Raw genomic sequence first — 15380 nt, forward strand, 5'->3', positions numbered from 1 at the left:
CCTTTCTTTGTTATATGGTAATGGAATTTATTCTAAATGTTGTCAAATTACACAGAATTTAAACACCTTCCTAGAAATATACATATGCATCTGTAAATTATAAAGTGACAATAGATCTGTGGTAAGCACTTACTGAGTATTTGGTTCTATGGGACAAAGAGCAATGCCACACTTCTATGCTCTGCAAGAATGCAGAGAAACTGTCTTCAGCAAACCCAAAATCCGTATTAAAGCAAAGGTAATCATTTGACCTTTATAAAAGCATGGAAATAAATTTTCTAGTATAGCCCCAAATTTTTGTTGTTGTTATTTATTTTTTTAAACCTTTTATTGAGGGCTCTTACAATTCTTATTACAATCCATAAGTATATTTGTACATGTTGCCATCATTCTCTTCTAGACAATTTCTTTCTATTAAACCCTTGGTATCAGCTCCTCTTTTTACCCCCTTTCCTAATGCCCCCACCCCCTCGTGACCTCTTGATAAGAGTATAAATTATTATTTTCATATCTCACACCGACCACTGTCTCCCTTCCCCATGGTTTCTGTTGTTGTGTGTCCATCATTATAGTCAGTTCCCCTGCCCGTCCCTCCCCCTACCCCCTTTGCCCTACTCATCTGGTATCCCTATTCCCACTCCTGCTCCTGGGTTGCGTGTGCCTTGAGCTCTTATCAGACCCATCTTTTTGTTTCACTCTTATTTACAGTTTACAGAGAATCATTTAGGTATTCTCCCACTTGCTTTCACCTGAGAAAAAAATGGATATAAAGCAAGCATTCTCCACGGGAGGTGGAGAGATGGAGGAAAAGGAGGGGGATGCCAGCAAACCCAGGACAAGGGAACAAATGAAGGTGAGGAGGGCATAGGATGCTGGGGGGTGGGGGTGGGGGGTCGGGGTGGTACTCAATCAAGGGCATTGTAGCGAGAAGAATTACCAAAACTTGAGTGAAGGCTGAACACGATAGTGGGACGGGAGGAAAGTAAAAAGAAAGAGGAAAGAACTGGGAGGCACAGGACTGTTATAGAGGCCTAAATACAGGCATGAACATTATATAAATAGATTTATATACAATGACAGGGGAATAAAGATGTACACATATTTATTTATAAATATTAACAGTAGCAGGTGGACTTTGGGCCTCCACTCAAGTACTCCCTCACCCCAAGAACAATTGGTTCTACTAACACGGCACTCTGTGATGTTCACCTTCACTGACGTGATTGCTGAAGATAAAATGGGTGCATAAGTAAATATAGCATCTGGGGGTCTTAAAACCTTGAAGATACATGGCCATCTAGCTGAAAAGCAACAAAGCCCACATGGAAGAAGCACACCAGCCTGTGTGATCACAAGGTGTCAAAGGGATCAGGTATCAGGCATCAAAGACACAAAACTATCAATGGGAATGAGGGAATAGCAGAGTGGAGACCCAAGATCCATCAGTAGTCAATTGATCAACACCGTCAGAATGGCCACAAGGAAGAGAAGAGCCAGTCAGTGTGCAGTACAGCACAAATGAAACACACAACCTTCCTCTACTTCTTTAATACCCACCCACCCCCACCTACCATGACCCCAATTCTGCCTTACCAATCTGACTAGACCAGAACATGTATACTGGTACAGATAAGAACTTGAAACACAGAAAATCCAGAACAGATAACCCCTCAGGACCAAGAAGGGGAGCAGCAATACTAGGAGGATAAGGGGCCCCTATCACAGGGGGATGGGCAGCAGCAAAGTGGGTGATATGAGACAACAGTCAGTATAAAACAGGGGGAAAAAAGAATAATTTATAAATTATCAGAAGGACATGGGAGGGGGTAAGGGTAAGAGGGAAAAAAATGAGCTGATGCCAGGGGCTCAAGTAGAAAGAAAATGTTGTGGAAAAGATGATGACAATATATGTAAAGATGTGCCTGGCTCCGTGACAAAGAAAAAAAAAAGATGTATTTGACAAAATGGATATATGTATATATTGCTGTCAAAGCTGTAAGAGCACCCACTTAAAAAAAAACTTTTTAATCTTAAAAGAACAACATACTCATCATCTCAAAAGAAATATGACAAAATCTAATAATGCCTTATTCTACTCTCTGCACATCACAACTTACCAAATCTAACCATTTTAAAAATGTTATTCATCTCTTATTAAATCCTGTCTACCAATTTTATCTTTAGATTCTGTAGTGGTTTAACAGTGGCCAAACATTCCTTATTACTACTGAATATGAGCTCATCTAATAATGTGCTCTGGTCAAGAGAACGTGGCAAGTGATCCCACGAAACTTCCAGACCCACACCTAAGGACTGGCTGCTTCTGCTTTCACTCATGTGGGATCCAGATGTCATGTAGGAACCTTGGGTTAGAAAATAGAATAATGAGCACACATGTAGAGATAAGGCCTGGGGAATAAGAGACCTGCAGTTGTGAAAAGCCAGATGGATGGGAACCAGGCCTTTTTAGATGGGCCAGCCCCAGCTTAACTCCAAGTTTCCTGCAGCTGAGACAACTGGGAGCAAAGAAACTGCCCAGTCAACCCACATAACAGTAGAAAATAATAAATTATTGCCTCAAGGCAGCAAGTTTTGGGAGATTTGTTATATAGCAGTATTTTTTTAAACATCTCTTAATAAAATATTTTAACTTTTTCATGCAGAAAGACAAGAAGGAATTACAAATAGCACCCAATAGTAGCTCCAAAAAAGTTAAAGAATCATTGGTTCCACTTTTGTACTAAGTTTTCCAACTTAATAATAATCCAAGGAATAACTTGTATATCTGGCTCCACTAGATTCAACTGGAAAAACAAATGAAGTAGAAAGGCAAGCAATTTCAGCACAAGCAAACCTGTAATGTAACTTAAGCTAGAACAGCTTCAGTCTTGGAAATTACCCTCTTTAGTTATACAACTTTGATTAATTTCTTCCCAGAGAGATTTTAGGAAGAAATGTCAAAGAAGTGACCTCTCCTAGGAGGAGAATTCAGAGAAAGGTTTAGGGTAATTTTGTAAGTCCTATATTTGTACTATAGATGCAAAGAAAAGTCAAAAATCAGAGAGGGTTTCTTTAAAATTTTATATCACAATTGCTAGCCTATTTGAAGAGGAAGAGCTTAAACTTGATTCCTTAGAACTATGCAGAGAGCCTGTGCAGCCATGTGGTGGGTGGTTACATAGTCTGGGGTCAATTTGTGACCTGAGAAGATTAAGAGTTAAGGAGTAGAGTCTAGTCTGTCAATTAGACCTCTGTGTGGGTATGGTCTTCTCCTGAGAATTCTGGGAAATCCTGATTTTTCCTCCTTGGAAGCAGGAGATACTTTCTCTCTCTCTCTGTTTACTCCCTGGGAGACACTGCAGCTGACAAGACACATGGAATTTTGCTGGTGCCCAGAGCTGGAGAAGCCACATGGACCTACCCTGATGCAGCCCTGGGTGCTGGAGATGCCACGTGGGGACCCCTGCTGGCACTAAGATGTTTACGCCATTGGACCCAAAAGACTTCCATCCCACTGACTTGTGATCTTCCTGCATTCATCATCATCGCATGTGTTTAGTGAGTCATGAGAGGACTTTATAGACTGGTATCGGGCATAGGGCTAATATCTGACTTAGGGACTTGATTTGGACTGGGTGGGGATGTTTCCTCAATATTTAACTGCTCTTGTATATAAACCTCTTCCTTATATACACAAGTGTGTTTATGAATTTGTTTCTCTAGTCTACCCGGACTAACACAAGCTACATTAACTTTTCAGAAGCTCAGCCAAATGTTTGGGATTTTTCTTAAGAAAAAAAAAATCTCTGTAACTTCTAAAGCTTTATTTCTAAATGGTAATTCATAAGACAGTATCTAGTATAAATAATTTTAATATTAATTTTAAAAGATGAATGGACACCATTTCTATACAAACTACATATTTTACCTTTATAACTTAGACTAATCACACTAGCCAATAGAGGCAAGTTAATAAGCTTGAAAATCACTGTGGTCCTTCTGATTAAATGATCTGCCCAAAAGTAAACAGAATACCTTCTGAAAAGAATCTTCATCTGTTATGTCATAAACTAAAATGGCTCCATTGGAATCTCTGTAGTAAATTGGACCCAATGCGTGAAATCTCTCTTGACCCGCTGTGTCCTAAATAAAATAATACTTATTAGATCAGAATAAAAACAATATCTGAAAAATTATAACTACAGTGAATTTATGATTAATTGTAAAGTGGGGTAAGGAGTCACAAATAACCCCAAATACTGTTAAAAGAAACAAAACATGGTGCAGAAAAATTTGAAGAGCCAAATTATAGCCAGTATTTAATGTGTTACTATTATACAAATGTTATTTCTCCCCTCCCAACCCCCTTCTTCCTCAGCAATCTAACGAACACAACTAAAAAGCAGCCGAGATGCCAGAGAATCAGAGTGACTAGCAATGCACTAAGTGTAGGCCTGCCCTAGCTTAACTCTCCCAAAAGAGGGAGGGAGAAGGCAGGCTGTGGCCCACACTTTCTTAAGTGGAAGACCTGTAACTTACCATTCAAAGTGAACAGTTATAATAGCAATACACAAATATTACATTCTATTCAAGACATAACTGCCTAATGTTTTGGAGACCACTTTTAGCTAACCTCTAATTAATTAATCAAAAAATATATATCTATATAAAATATGATTCCTATTCTCTGAGCTCATTAATTCTTGCAGGATGAAGAACACAGGAAAAACTCCACCCACAGGGTTGAAAAGGTTAACTTACCCATATGGCGAGATTTACTCTTTTCCCGCCAATATTTAACTTCTTTGTTAGGAACGATGCCTAAAAAAAAAAAAAGCACATTAAACAGTGTTTCATATAAAGAATGTGTTCATCTTGACAACTATACAGGAATCATCTCTGTGAAATTCAAGCTATCTGAAAGAAAAGGTGATTGTTGAGTTTTTACTTATGAACAAGTATTTTCATTGATGACATCATATTTACATTCCTATCAAAGGTATTTTATGAACTCAAATCATAAAAACACAAAGTCGACTGCTTTCCCATATATGTTATAGTTGTCTGGTGCCCCTAATGGATTCTGATACATAGCACCTCAAGTACAGCAGCATGAAGCACCACCTGATCCTGCACCATCCTCCCAATTGTTAAATTGTTTAGCTAATTGTTGCAGCCAATGTGTCAATCCATGTTGTCAAAGGCCGCCTTTCACTTTTTCACTGCACTTCCACTTTACCAAGCAGGATTTCCTTCACCAAGGTGTAGGCTCTCGTGACAACATGTTCAAAGTATCTGACACAAGTCTGTCATCCTTGCTCTAAAGAGCATTCCAGGTGTACTTCTTCTGAGACATCTCACACCCTGTTTACTTCGGGTAACCCTGTTGGTATTTGATAGACCGATGAAACAGCTTCCAGCACCAGTCACACACAAGCTACCACAGAATGACAAGATTGACAGGCTAGAGGTGGTTCACCTATATGTTGTTGTGCTAGGTGCCATCAAGTCCATTCCGACACATAGTGACCCTATGCACAACAGAAATACTACACGGTTCTGTGTCATCCTCATAACTGTTCCTGTGCGTGAGTGAGCCCATTGTTGCAGCCACAGTGTCAAACCATCTTGTTGAGTCTTCCTCTTTTATCACTGCCCCTCCACTTTACCAAGCATAATGTCCTTCTCCAGGAACTAGTCGCTCCAGACAACATGTCTGACATATGTAAGGGAATGTTTTGCCATTCTTGCCTCGAATGAGTACTCTGGCAAAACTTCTTCCAAGATAGACGGGCTTGTCCTTTTATCAGTCCACAGTACTTACAATATTCTTCACCAGCACCTCATCCTGAGAGCATTTAATTTGACCACTTTACCTACTCATTATAGAAAGTCTGATTTGTAAGATTTACAAGTATGCACCGCTTAATGTACCTTTTAGGCAATGCCCCTCAGGACAGTATAGATACATCTACAGACCATCCGGTGTTTTGTGTTAAGGAAGAAAAAGCCTCTCTTTCCACTATTCCCATCTAGTGCTTTTAATGGGTTAGGTGCTTTACTGCAGGGGGGGGAATGGGAAAATTTACAGCCTCAGAAACCCAAAGAGACAGTTCTACTCAGTCTTACAAAATCGTTATGTCAGAATCAAGTGGATAGCAGTGGGTGGTAATAAATTTAAAGATCCCAAACCTCCAGAGCACATGAACAGCAGGGTCCCAGGATGCACCCCAATCCCACAAGCACTTCCTGCTTCAAAGTATCTTCCCGGCTTTATGCACCCAGCCATTAGTCATTCACTTTCAGTCCTGACACGCAGGCAATGACTCTTCTTTCTGCTCCTGCCACAGGCTCTGATGATCAGGTGTTGGCAGAGGTAAAAGATACATATCCATCACAAAGTGGCCCATCTAGTCTCAACCCCCTCCCTTCTGACTGCTTGCACACAGATATCCTCAAGTTCTGATCTGGCTACTAGTATACAGCCACTGTCAAGCAAGGCAGGCTCCTGTTTTCAGTGGCTACACATAGCTATAAATATTGTCTGGAGGACTACCAAAAGCCTTGGTGATAATAAGCTTGGTTGTATGGTGCTATCCAGCTGATTCCAACTCATAGTTGCGCAACAGAAGGAAGCACTGACTAATCTGTACCATCCTTACAATTCTTACATGTCTGTACAATGTCCAAATCACTTACCATTCTATCCGATTTCACAGCAATTATCCTGGATATTAAATGGCACATACTTGTAGGAAGAAACAATTTCTGGTGGTTTATTTGTACAAAAGTCAGTATTACTCAAAATGTAATTGCAATTATTTTATAACTAATATAACGTACAATATTTTAACAGCTGTCCTATATACTAATATAACAAATCTGAGAGCTTTGAAGGAGCTTATAATTGGTCTACTACAGAACTGAAGAGGTTTTTTAAAATCAAAACTAAGTGATAATTGTAAAAATAGTCTTGCCAAGTAGATGCTAATGAGTGCTGAGAAAGAAGGGCCACGCCTGTCTACATGACTCAAAGTGATCTCTCTTTTAGTAGTAGGGTTTTTCCTGACAGATGGATAAAGCAACCGAAGGCTGAAGCACCTGACTCCACACCCTCTGCCCTGGAGGGAACTCCAAGTTGGGTAAAATCAACGCCAGAGATGAAACTGCTACATAGGTAAGACTGAATCAAAAAAGATTCTAGAACTCCTTGTCTAGAGTGTAGACCTTAGTTTGTGACTATTAAAATTTGTTTCAGAATAGAACGCACATTCCAAAAAAGAGTGCACTGTGGTCAGGTACATTTGGGTAATGCTGTATATTGACCTGTATTCCCTTTGAAGAGGTCTTGTGCAACAGATGTACCCAACACGCTGTATTATTTGATCTCTTGACTGCTGCTTCCAGGAACGCTGATTTGTGGATCCAAGAAAGATAATATCCTTGACAAAGACAATCTTTTCTCCTTTTCTAATGCTGTTACCTATTGGTTCAGTTGTGAGGATTTCTGTGCTCTTACTATTTGAGTTGTAATCCATGTTGATTGCTGTAGTCCTTGATAGTCATCAGCATGTGCTTCATGTCTTCTTCAATTTCAGCAAGTAAGGTTCTACCATCTGCATAGTACAGGTTTTTAATAAGCCCTCCTCCAATCCCAATATTGCATTCTTCTCCATATACGTAATCCATATGCTGAGATTTACTCAGCCTACAGATTGAGCCAGAAATGGTAAGAGGGCACACTCTGATGTACTTCTTTTCCAGATTTTAAACTATACAGTATTCCCTTGTTCTGTTTGTACAACTGCCCCTGGCTCCATGTACTGGTGCTACCTGAGCACAATGAAGTGTTTGTTCATAGTGTGTTATGATCCACACAGTTGAATGCCTTGGCATAGTCAATAAAACTGCAAGTAAACATCTTTCTGGTATTCTCTGCTTTCAGCCAAGATTCAGCAATGACATTCTTTGCTCCACATCCTATTCTGAATCCGGCTTGAACCTCTGGCAGTTCCATCAATGTACTGATCGATGCAACCTTTGTTCGAAGAGCTTATGAAAAATTTTACTTACAAATGATACTGTTCTATAATTTGAACATTCTGTTGGTTTTCCTTTCTTTGGCAGCCAAATAGCTATTTTCATAATTTCTTGGTATAGGCCAGTCAGTGTGTCATCAGCTTGTTGAAATATCTCCATTAGCATTCCATCAATTCCTGGAGCCTTGTCTTTGGCTAATGCTTTCAGTGGAGTTTGAACTTCCTTTAGTATCATGGTTCTTGCTCATATGCTACCTCTTGAAATGGTTCAATGTCAACTGATTCTTTTTGGTTACAGCAACTTTGTATTCTTTCCATTTTCTTTTGATGCTTCCTAGATTGTTCAATGTTTTGTCCATACTCTTCACTATTGCAACTCGAGGCTTTTTTTCTTTAGTTCTTTCAGCTTAAGATAATTGAGAGTGTTCTTCTCGTTTTCTAACTTTAAGGCTGTACATATTTTATTGTAATATTTACTCTGTTTTCTCGAGTTGACCTTTGGAATTTTCTGTTCGGCTCTTTTACTCCATCATTCCATCCAGTAACTACTCGTACTCTACGGACAGGAAAGTGGTGGGGACTGAATTGTGTCTTCACTCCCACCACCCCCACCCTCACACCTCCAAATGTGTCTGCCACACAAGACCTCTTTGAAGTGTTGAAAAAAGCACGGATGTTACTTTGAGGACTAAGGTGTACCTGACCCAAGTCATGGTATTTTCAACCACTTCATATGCATATCAAGGTTGGAAACGGAATAAGGAAAACCAAAGAATCAATACATTTGACTTATGGTGCTGGCGAAGAATTTTTAAAGTGCCACGTTGTGATGATGAGGAGTATGTCAACTAGACACTCCTGGGTAAAGGTAGCGGCAGCACCCTACCTACCTACTGAGTGCCTTGGAGTCTCTTTGGTGTCACAAGTCTTTTTGTCTAAGAGAGGGAGTCCTAGCTGGGTCAAATCCTCTTTGGCCTTCCACAATCTGCAGGCAATGGATCTTGCCGCCTCTGGTTCCTTGGTCTCCTCTTGCTCTACCTGCCAATCCCAGGAAGGCCAGCAAACTACTGACAGTGGGTATCTCTGTATCCACCAGCCTTTACCTGGTGCGCGGTCTATGCTTCATGGTCCTTGTTCTCACCTTACACGAGTCAGGAGAAGCCTGACATGAACCAGATGGACTTACCTATTCCTACCACTGTGTAAGCCATTCCTTGATATAAATCATTCTCCTTGTATATACAAATGCCACTGGTTTTGCTTCTCTAAAACCCAAGCTCACAAACATGTACTGCCGAAAGAACAAACAAACTTATCTTGGAAGAAGTACAGCCAGAATGCTCCTTAGAAGCAAACATGATGAAAATTTGTCTAACAGACCTTGGACATGTTATCAGAAGAGACTAGTCTTCAGATAAGGACATCATGTTTGACAGAGTGGCAGCAAAAAACAGGGAAGGCTCTCAAAAGGATGGTTTGACACCGGAACTGCAATAACTGCAACAACGAGCTTAACACCTTATCAATTGTGAAGTTGATCCAGAACTGGGAGATGTTTTACACACAGGGTTACTATGAAACAGAACTGACTCACTGGCACCTAACAACATAAATGTCAATTTGGCTGGGCCATGATTCTCAGTATTATGCAATTTAGTCCATTTGGTAATCTATCCTAGGTATTGTCATTCTTAATCTATATGCTGTTAATGAGACAGGAAACAATTTACAAGATGAGGTTGTATCTTGAGTCAATCTCTTTTAGGATATAAAACAGATTGTACAATCTAGCAGAGATAGGAGGGACCTACTGCCACCAAGAAAGAAAATCCAAAAGTGGGGTATGTCCGTTGGACTAAGGGTCCCAAATTGGGAGGCCCCTAGACCCAGAAGACTGATACCACACAGAGACATCTTCCAAGGGATGCCAAGCCTGCAGATGTTAAAAGGAGACAAGGACCTTCCCCCTAGGGCCAACAGAGGAAAGCCTTTCCATAGAGTTTATACCCTGAATTTGGACTGCTAGCCTCCTAACTGGTGAGAGAATAAATTTATCCACTTGTGGTATTTCTGTTATAGAGCACTAGTTAACTAAGCCATATCCTAACGAATAACTGTTAGTAAACAGTGGCTTCAAAAAGTTTGTAGAAAAATTCTATTATCTTTTAACTCATTATATTATTGACAATGGGAAGCATTAAAGGGTATTTAAGCTGTGGGGAAATGCTTGTACGTTAGGAGGCAACTTGTATTTTAGGGTAAGTACAGTTTGGATCGGAAAGGATAGGACTAGTTCTTGGAAACATAAGGCTACTTCAAAATAGAGAGATAGGAAGCCTGAACTAAACCACAAGAAAGTGAAAAGAGAAACAAGCGTTAATGAAAAGGAGCTATTCTCAGAATACAGAACTAGTTGTCATACTTTAAAATGAACAGAGAATAGAGTTCAGAGATGCTTCGATGTAGGAACATTTGAGTGTTAACTTTTAGCAAATAAAGGAACCCAAGAGACCCAATGATTAAGTGCTTGGTTGCTAACCTAAAGGTTGGTGATTGAACCTACCCATTGGGGCGCTACAGAAGAAAAGACTTGGCAATCTGCTTTCATAAGACTACAGCCTAGAAATACTACGGGGAAGTTCTATTTTGTCATATTGGGTCACTACGAGTCCGAGCACACCCAACAACAACAACAAACGGAAGGAAATACAGAGAAGGAAGGTAAGACCAGTGAAAGTTGGAATGGTAAGTTACTACTGAAACAGTAGGAATCTAGATTTCAGAAAGGTTTTTGTTTGTTTGCTATCAGCACACCAAAGAAAATTAGATTATGAAAAAGTCACTGGATTTAGTGATTAGAATCCAAGATAGACAACAATGGCAAAGATGGGACTGAATTCAGGACGTCCACTGTCAAAGTCCAAGCTACACAACTCATATTTTATTAAACAAACAAAAGCTATACAGAGAAGGGTTAAATAATGAAAGAAATAACTTAGAAAATTAGAGCAAATATATACAATATCAGTAAATGTGAAGAAAAGGTTTCTATGACTCATGTAACATAGGAGCTAAGCATGTGAACTTTGAAGAATGTAGTCATGGAACTGAATTTCCACTTTGCTATTTACTGTGTAATTTATTTAAGCTCAAATATTTTCATGGTTTCAATATCAATGCTATGGAAAAGAAATTAAAAACTTGAATCCTATCCAAATACTTAATGGTTAGGCCAATGTAGATGTCTCTAGTCTTCCTTACATACCTCACATTCCCACTTTAGTGCTTTGAAATGAATTTCACAGTTACTGAGGTCTAAAATCTTAAAAATAGGGATTCTTTTCCTCTGGTGTCACTCCTATCTTCCTCTGGAGTTCTACTACCACAGTCTTCTTTTTTTAACCACAGTCTTTTATCATAATGTAAAAACCTCTGGTCTCTCTTCACTCTGCTCTCCCATAAATGCCAAATTATCTTCACAAAGCCTAATATAAAATTTAAATTAAAAATATTATAGTTCATAGGCAGGTTCCCTAATAAGTTCTTTATTTCCCAATCATTTTATTGATTAAAACAGCCGAGATCACAAGTTCGAAATGACCAACTTGTTCCTTGGGAGAAAGCCACTCTTTCTACTCCCGTAAAGAGTAACAATCTCAGAAACTCACAGGGACACTTCTACACTGCCCAGTAGGGTTACTACGAACCAGCATCAACTCAACGGCAGGGAGTTTATTTTGTTTTGGTAGCAGCTATCATTATAATCATCTCTTTGTAGAGATTTCCTAGCAGAGGGGAATACACTGGAGCCAGTGAAGCTCCTATACTTCCTTTCTACAGTCCCCTTGAAATGTATCATCACATTACAATGAATTTAAGAAATATTAAGGCACACCTACAGAACCGTGAATATACAAAATGATTTTATCATTAGTGTAGATTATAATAAAATCTACATATTAAAGTAAGTAACCTAAGTGTCCATCAATAGGGAATCAGTTAACATACAAATGCATCCACACAGTGAAATACTACAAAATCATGTCTACTGCTATTGCTAATACTAGTAACATTTAATGAATGCTTACTCGGTGCCAGGTACTGTGTTAAGCACTTTTTAAAAATCATCCATAAGCTTCTTTTTACGGGGTAAAATGATCTAAAACATCTCAAAACCTTTGTTAAGCAAGGACCTCCACAATTTGGTCCCATCAGCTATCATTCTAACATAGTTCCCATTAGGTTTCTACTCACTCTCTGACTTCTTCCTATTCTGTCTGTTCATAAACCCCCCTCTAACTAGGCCTTATTCTTGTTTCCCCCGTCTCAAGTCCATCTATCCAAATCCTGCTCATGACATCTTCCTTGAAATTTTAAATTTTCTTATACTGCCCCACACACAATCTGTACTGAAATTCTCTATCCTGAAATTTTAGGGAACCTAATCTTATAATACACAGCATATACTGCTCTGTACTCTAAGTTATCTTCATAAGGGTAAATCTTCTGGTTCAACTCGATTTCATGTTACATATATAACACTATAGTCTTAACAATAAACCAGTGTTCTAAGAGCTTATCGTTTAATCCTCCTAACATCCTGTGAAGCAGATATAATTAACTAAATATTACAGATGTGAAAACTGAGACACAGGGCAGGTTAAGTATCTTACACAGCGTCACTTTAAGTAATGGAATGAGATTTGAATCCAAGTAGCCTGGTTCTAGACCCAGCTCTAACAACTGTGCAATTTGAGACTTGAAATCATATTTCTTATCTAGACGGAAAAGAACCACAATATCTCTATACCTGCTCAGAGGAGACATGTAACAATTGCTATTGCAGATAAACCCAACTACAATATACACCTAGACAGATCAGCTTAAGCTGATATAAGAGATATGTTTCCATAAGTTTCTTTATACATTATTTTTAACTCAAATATTTTAAACACAAGTACCACACGTTATCAGAGAAAGCCTACTTAATCTTCTTCCCCTCCTCACCCATGAGAAACATTAAGCCCAACAATATGGAAAGATTACTTCTGTAATATACATCATCTGATTTTATATGCATCCTACATTTTAATATTTTATAAATATGATCTTAAAAGAGTAAGCACCTTCTATTTTAGAATATTTTGAGACTAGAACTGAAAGACGTTATATTTAGGAGCTTCAAACGGTTTATGAAAAATGGAATTAAAAGAAAATGGAATTGTTCATGAACTTTCTGATGCTCCCTCAAAAAACTACAAGACAGCAGAAGTCAAACTGCTGAAATTTACTTTTTAATTTTTTTAATTCACTCAAATGAAGAAAAAGAATCCTGAGATGCAGTGGTTTAAGGGCTTGGAATGCTAACTGAAAGTTGGTAGTTTGAAGTCACCAGCTATTTGGTGGGGAAAAAATGTTAGTCAGATTCTGAAAATACATACATTCTTGGAAATCCTATTGGGCAGAGTTACTAAGAATTAAAACTGACTTGACAGCAATGAGTATGGCTTTTACAAGGCATACTTAATTTGACCAGACTACTAAAATATTATTTGTGATTATAATAGTTATTCTTAGGCAGCTGTTAGGTTAAACTAGAACAGAGCAGGGAATGGAAAGTTACAGTAATCGTGAACTTCATTCTGAATCTGATGAAACCTATGAGTCCACTCACTGTAAAGAAAACGAGTCATGCAAACACCAAAAACCATCTCTGTACACTCCCAGAGAATGAAAAACCCGTGGCTCACGTCCTAATGGGAAAGCCCATTCTTGGGAGGAGGGGAGAATGGCATTGAGACACAGCAATTCAAAAGTTCTACCAATGGAGGACGGTGGGTAAAAAAAGTAAATCCTGTGTGTGAAACACTGAACTTGGGGGTTTTATCTTTTAATGTTAACAACTCCATGAAGTGGTTAATTAGCCCCAATTTATAGGTATATACCTGAGACTAAAGAAGTATGAAGGAGTTTCAAAGTTTTTGAAAAAACAGTATTAAAAGGTAATTGAATACAATGACTCACCCAAGGTCAGACAGCTCAGAGCAGTGGGTGGAAGCCTGTCTGCATCCCCACTGCTTTTCTCACTGCTGACTTGTTTCACTCTCAGTTTGTCTTTCTGTGTGCATGAGTATACAAATGCATTACCTAAGCTGGGAACCCTCCACTTAGATGGTAAGTGTACTTGGACTACATACCTCCTCAAACATTCTCAGGGTAGGCACAAGGATCAAAGTCATGGTACATTTTCTACCCTCTTCATACAGGCCCTGAGATGTACCACCACTACCTTATCTAACACCAGTAATGTCTTCTTTCAAACTTTGATTAAAACAAACAAAACCTCATAGCTTAGGCTGTTATCTGCACCCGATGCTTATTTATTCAGCATCTTGCCTAAAATAATAATGGATGACTTGTGGGGAAAAATATTTTTTAAGAAAAGGTGAAAAATAATAAAAAATTAGGTCTACCAAATGAATGTCTTGTATACTTTGTTTCATCAATTTCTTTGGTTCTTTGTAAGTAGAATAATTTATTCTCTTTGTGTAAACTACTGGTAAGGCAAAATATCAAAAACAGTATTATATAATGTTGAAAATATAATATTGAAAACAACATAGTAATTGAATTGTGAGTGATTTAAATAAAAGGGGGGTTTCAAAAAGCTCATAGAAAATGGAATTGAAACAAGGGGTCAACTAGCTCAGAAGTAATAAAGCCCACATGGAAGAAACACACCAGCCGGTGCGATCACGAGGTGCCAAAGGGACCAGGTATAAGGCATCATGCAAAAAATATATATATATATATATATATTATATATATATACACACATACACACACACACACCATAGTGAATGAAGGGGGAAGTGCAGCGTGGAGACCCGAGGCCCAAATGTCGACCACTGGAGATCCCCTCATAGAGGGGTTTAGGAGAGGAGATGGGTCAGTCAGGGTGTGATGTAGTACCGATGAAGAACACAGCTTTCCCCCAGATCCTGGATGCTTCCTCCCCCCAACTACCATGATCCGAATTCTACCTTGCAGGACTGGATAGGGCAGAGGTTGTACACTGGTGCATATGGGAGCTGGAGGCACAGGGAATCCAGAGTGGGTGATACCTTCTCTCAGGGTGGGAGAGTGGAGGGTGAGTGGGTTGGAAAGGGGGAACTGATTACAAGGATCCACATGTGACCTCCTCCCAGGGAGATGGACGGCAGAGAAGGGGGGTAAGGGAGATTCCGGATAGGGCAAGATATGACAAAATAACAATCTGTGGATTATCAAGGGCTCATGAGGGAGGGGGAGAGCGGGGAGGGAGGGGAAAAAAAAAGAGGA

At 39.1% G+C, this 15380-nt stretch overlaps 1 protein-coding gene across 1 annotated transcript in view; it reads right to left on the reverse strand.

The window, feature by feature from the left end:
• The window catches only part of RAB21 (RAB21, member RAS oncogene family), a 41358-nt gene that overhangs the window by 15855 nt on the left and 10123 nt on the right, over nt 1-15380 (reverse strand). Inside the window, exons 2-3 of the mRNA XM_075551272.1 lie at nt 4762-4821; nt 4036-4143 (exon numbers count right to left, since the gene is read on the reverse strand). Of these exons, the coding sequence (XP_075407387.1) occupies nt 4036-4143; nt 4762-4821 (168 nt within the window). The remainder of the gene's footprint in view (nt 1-4035; nt 4144-4761; nt 4822-15380) is intronic.

Source organism: Tenrec ecaudatus, chromosome 6, assembly GCF_050624435.1.
Source record: "Tenrec ecaudatus isolate mTenEca1 chromosome 6, mTenEca1.hap1, whole genome shotgun sequence".
In the NCBI taxonomy this organism is placed as follows: Eukaryota; Metazoa; Chordata; class Mammalia; order Afrosoricida; family Tenrecidae; genus Tenrec; species Tenrec ecaudatus.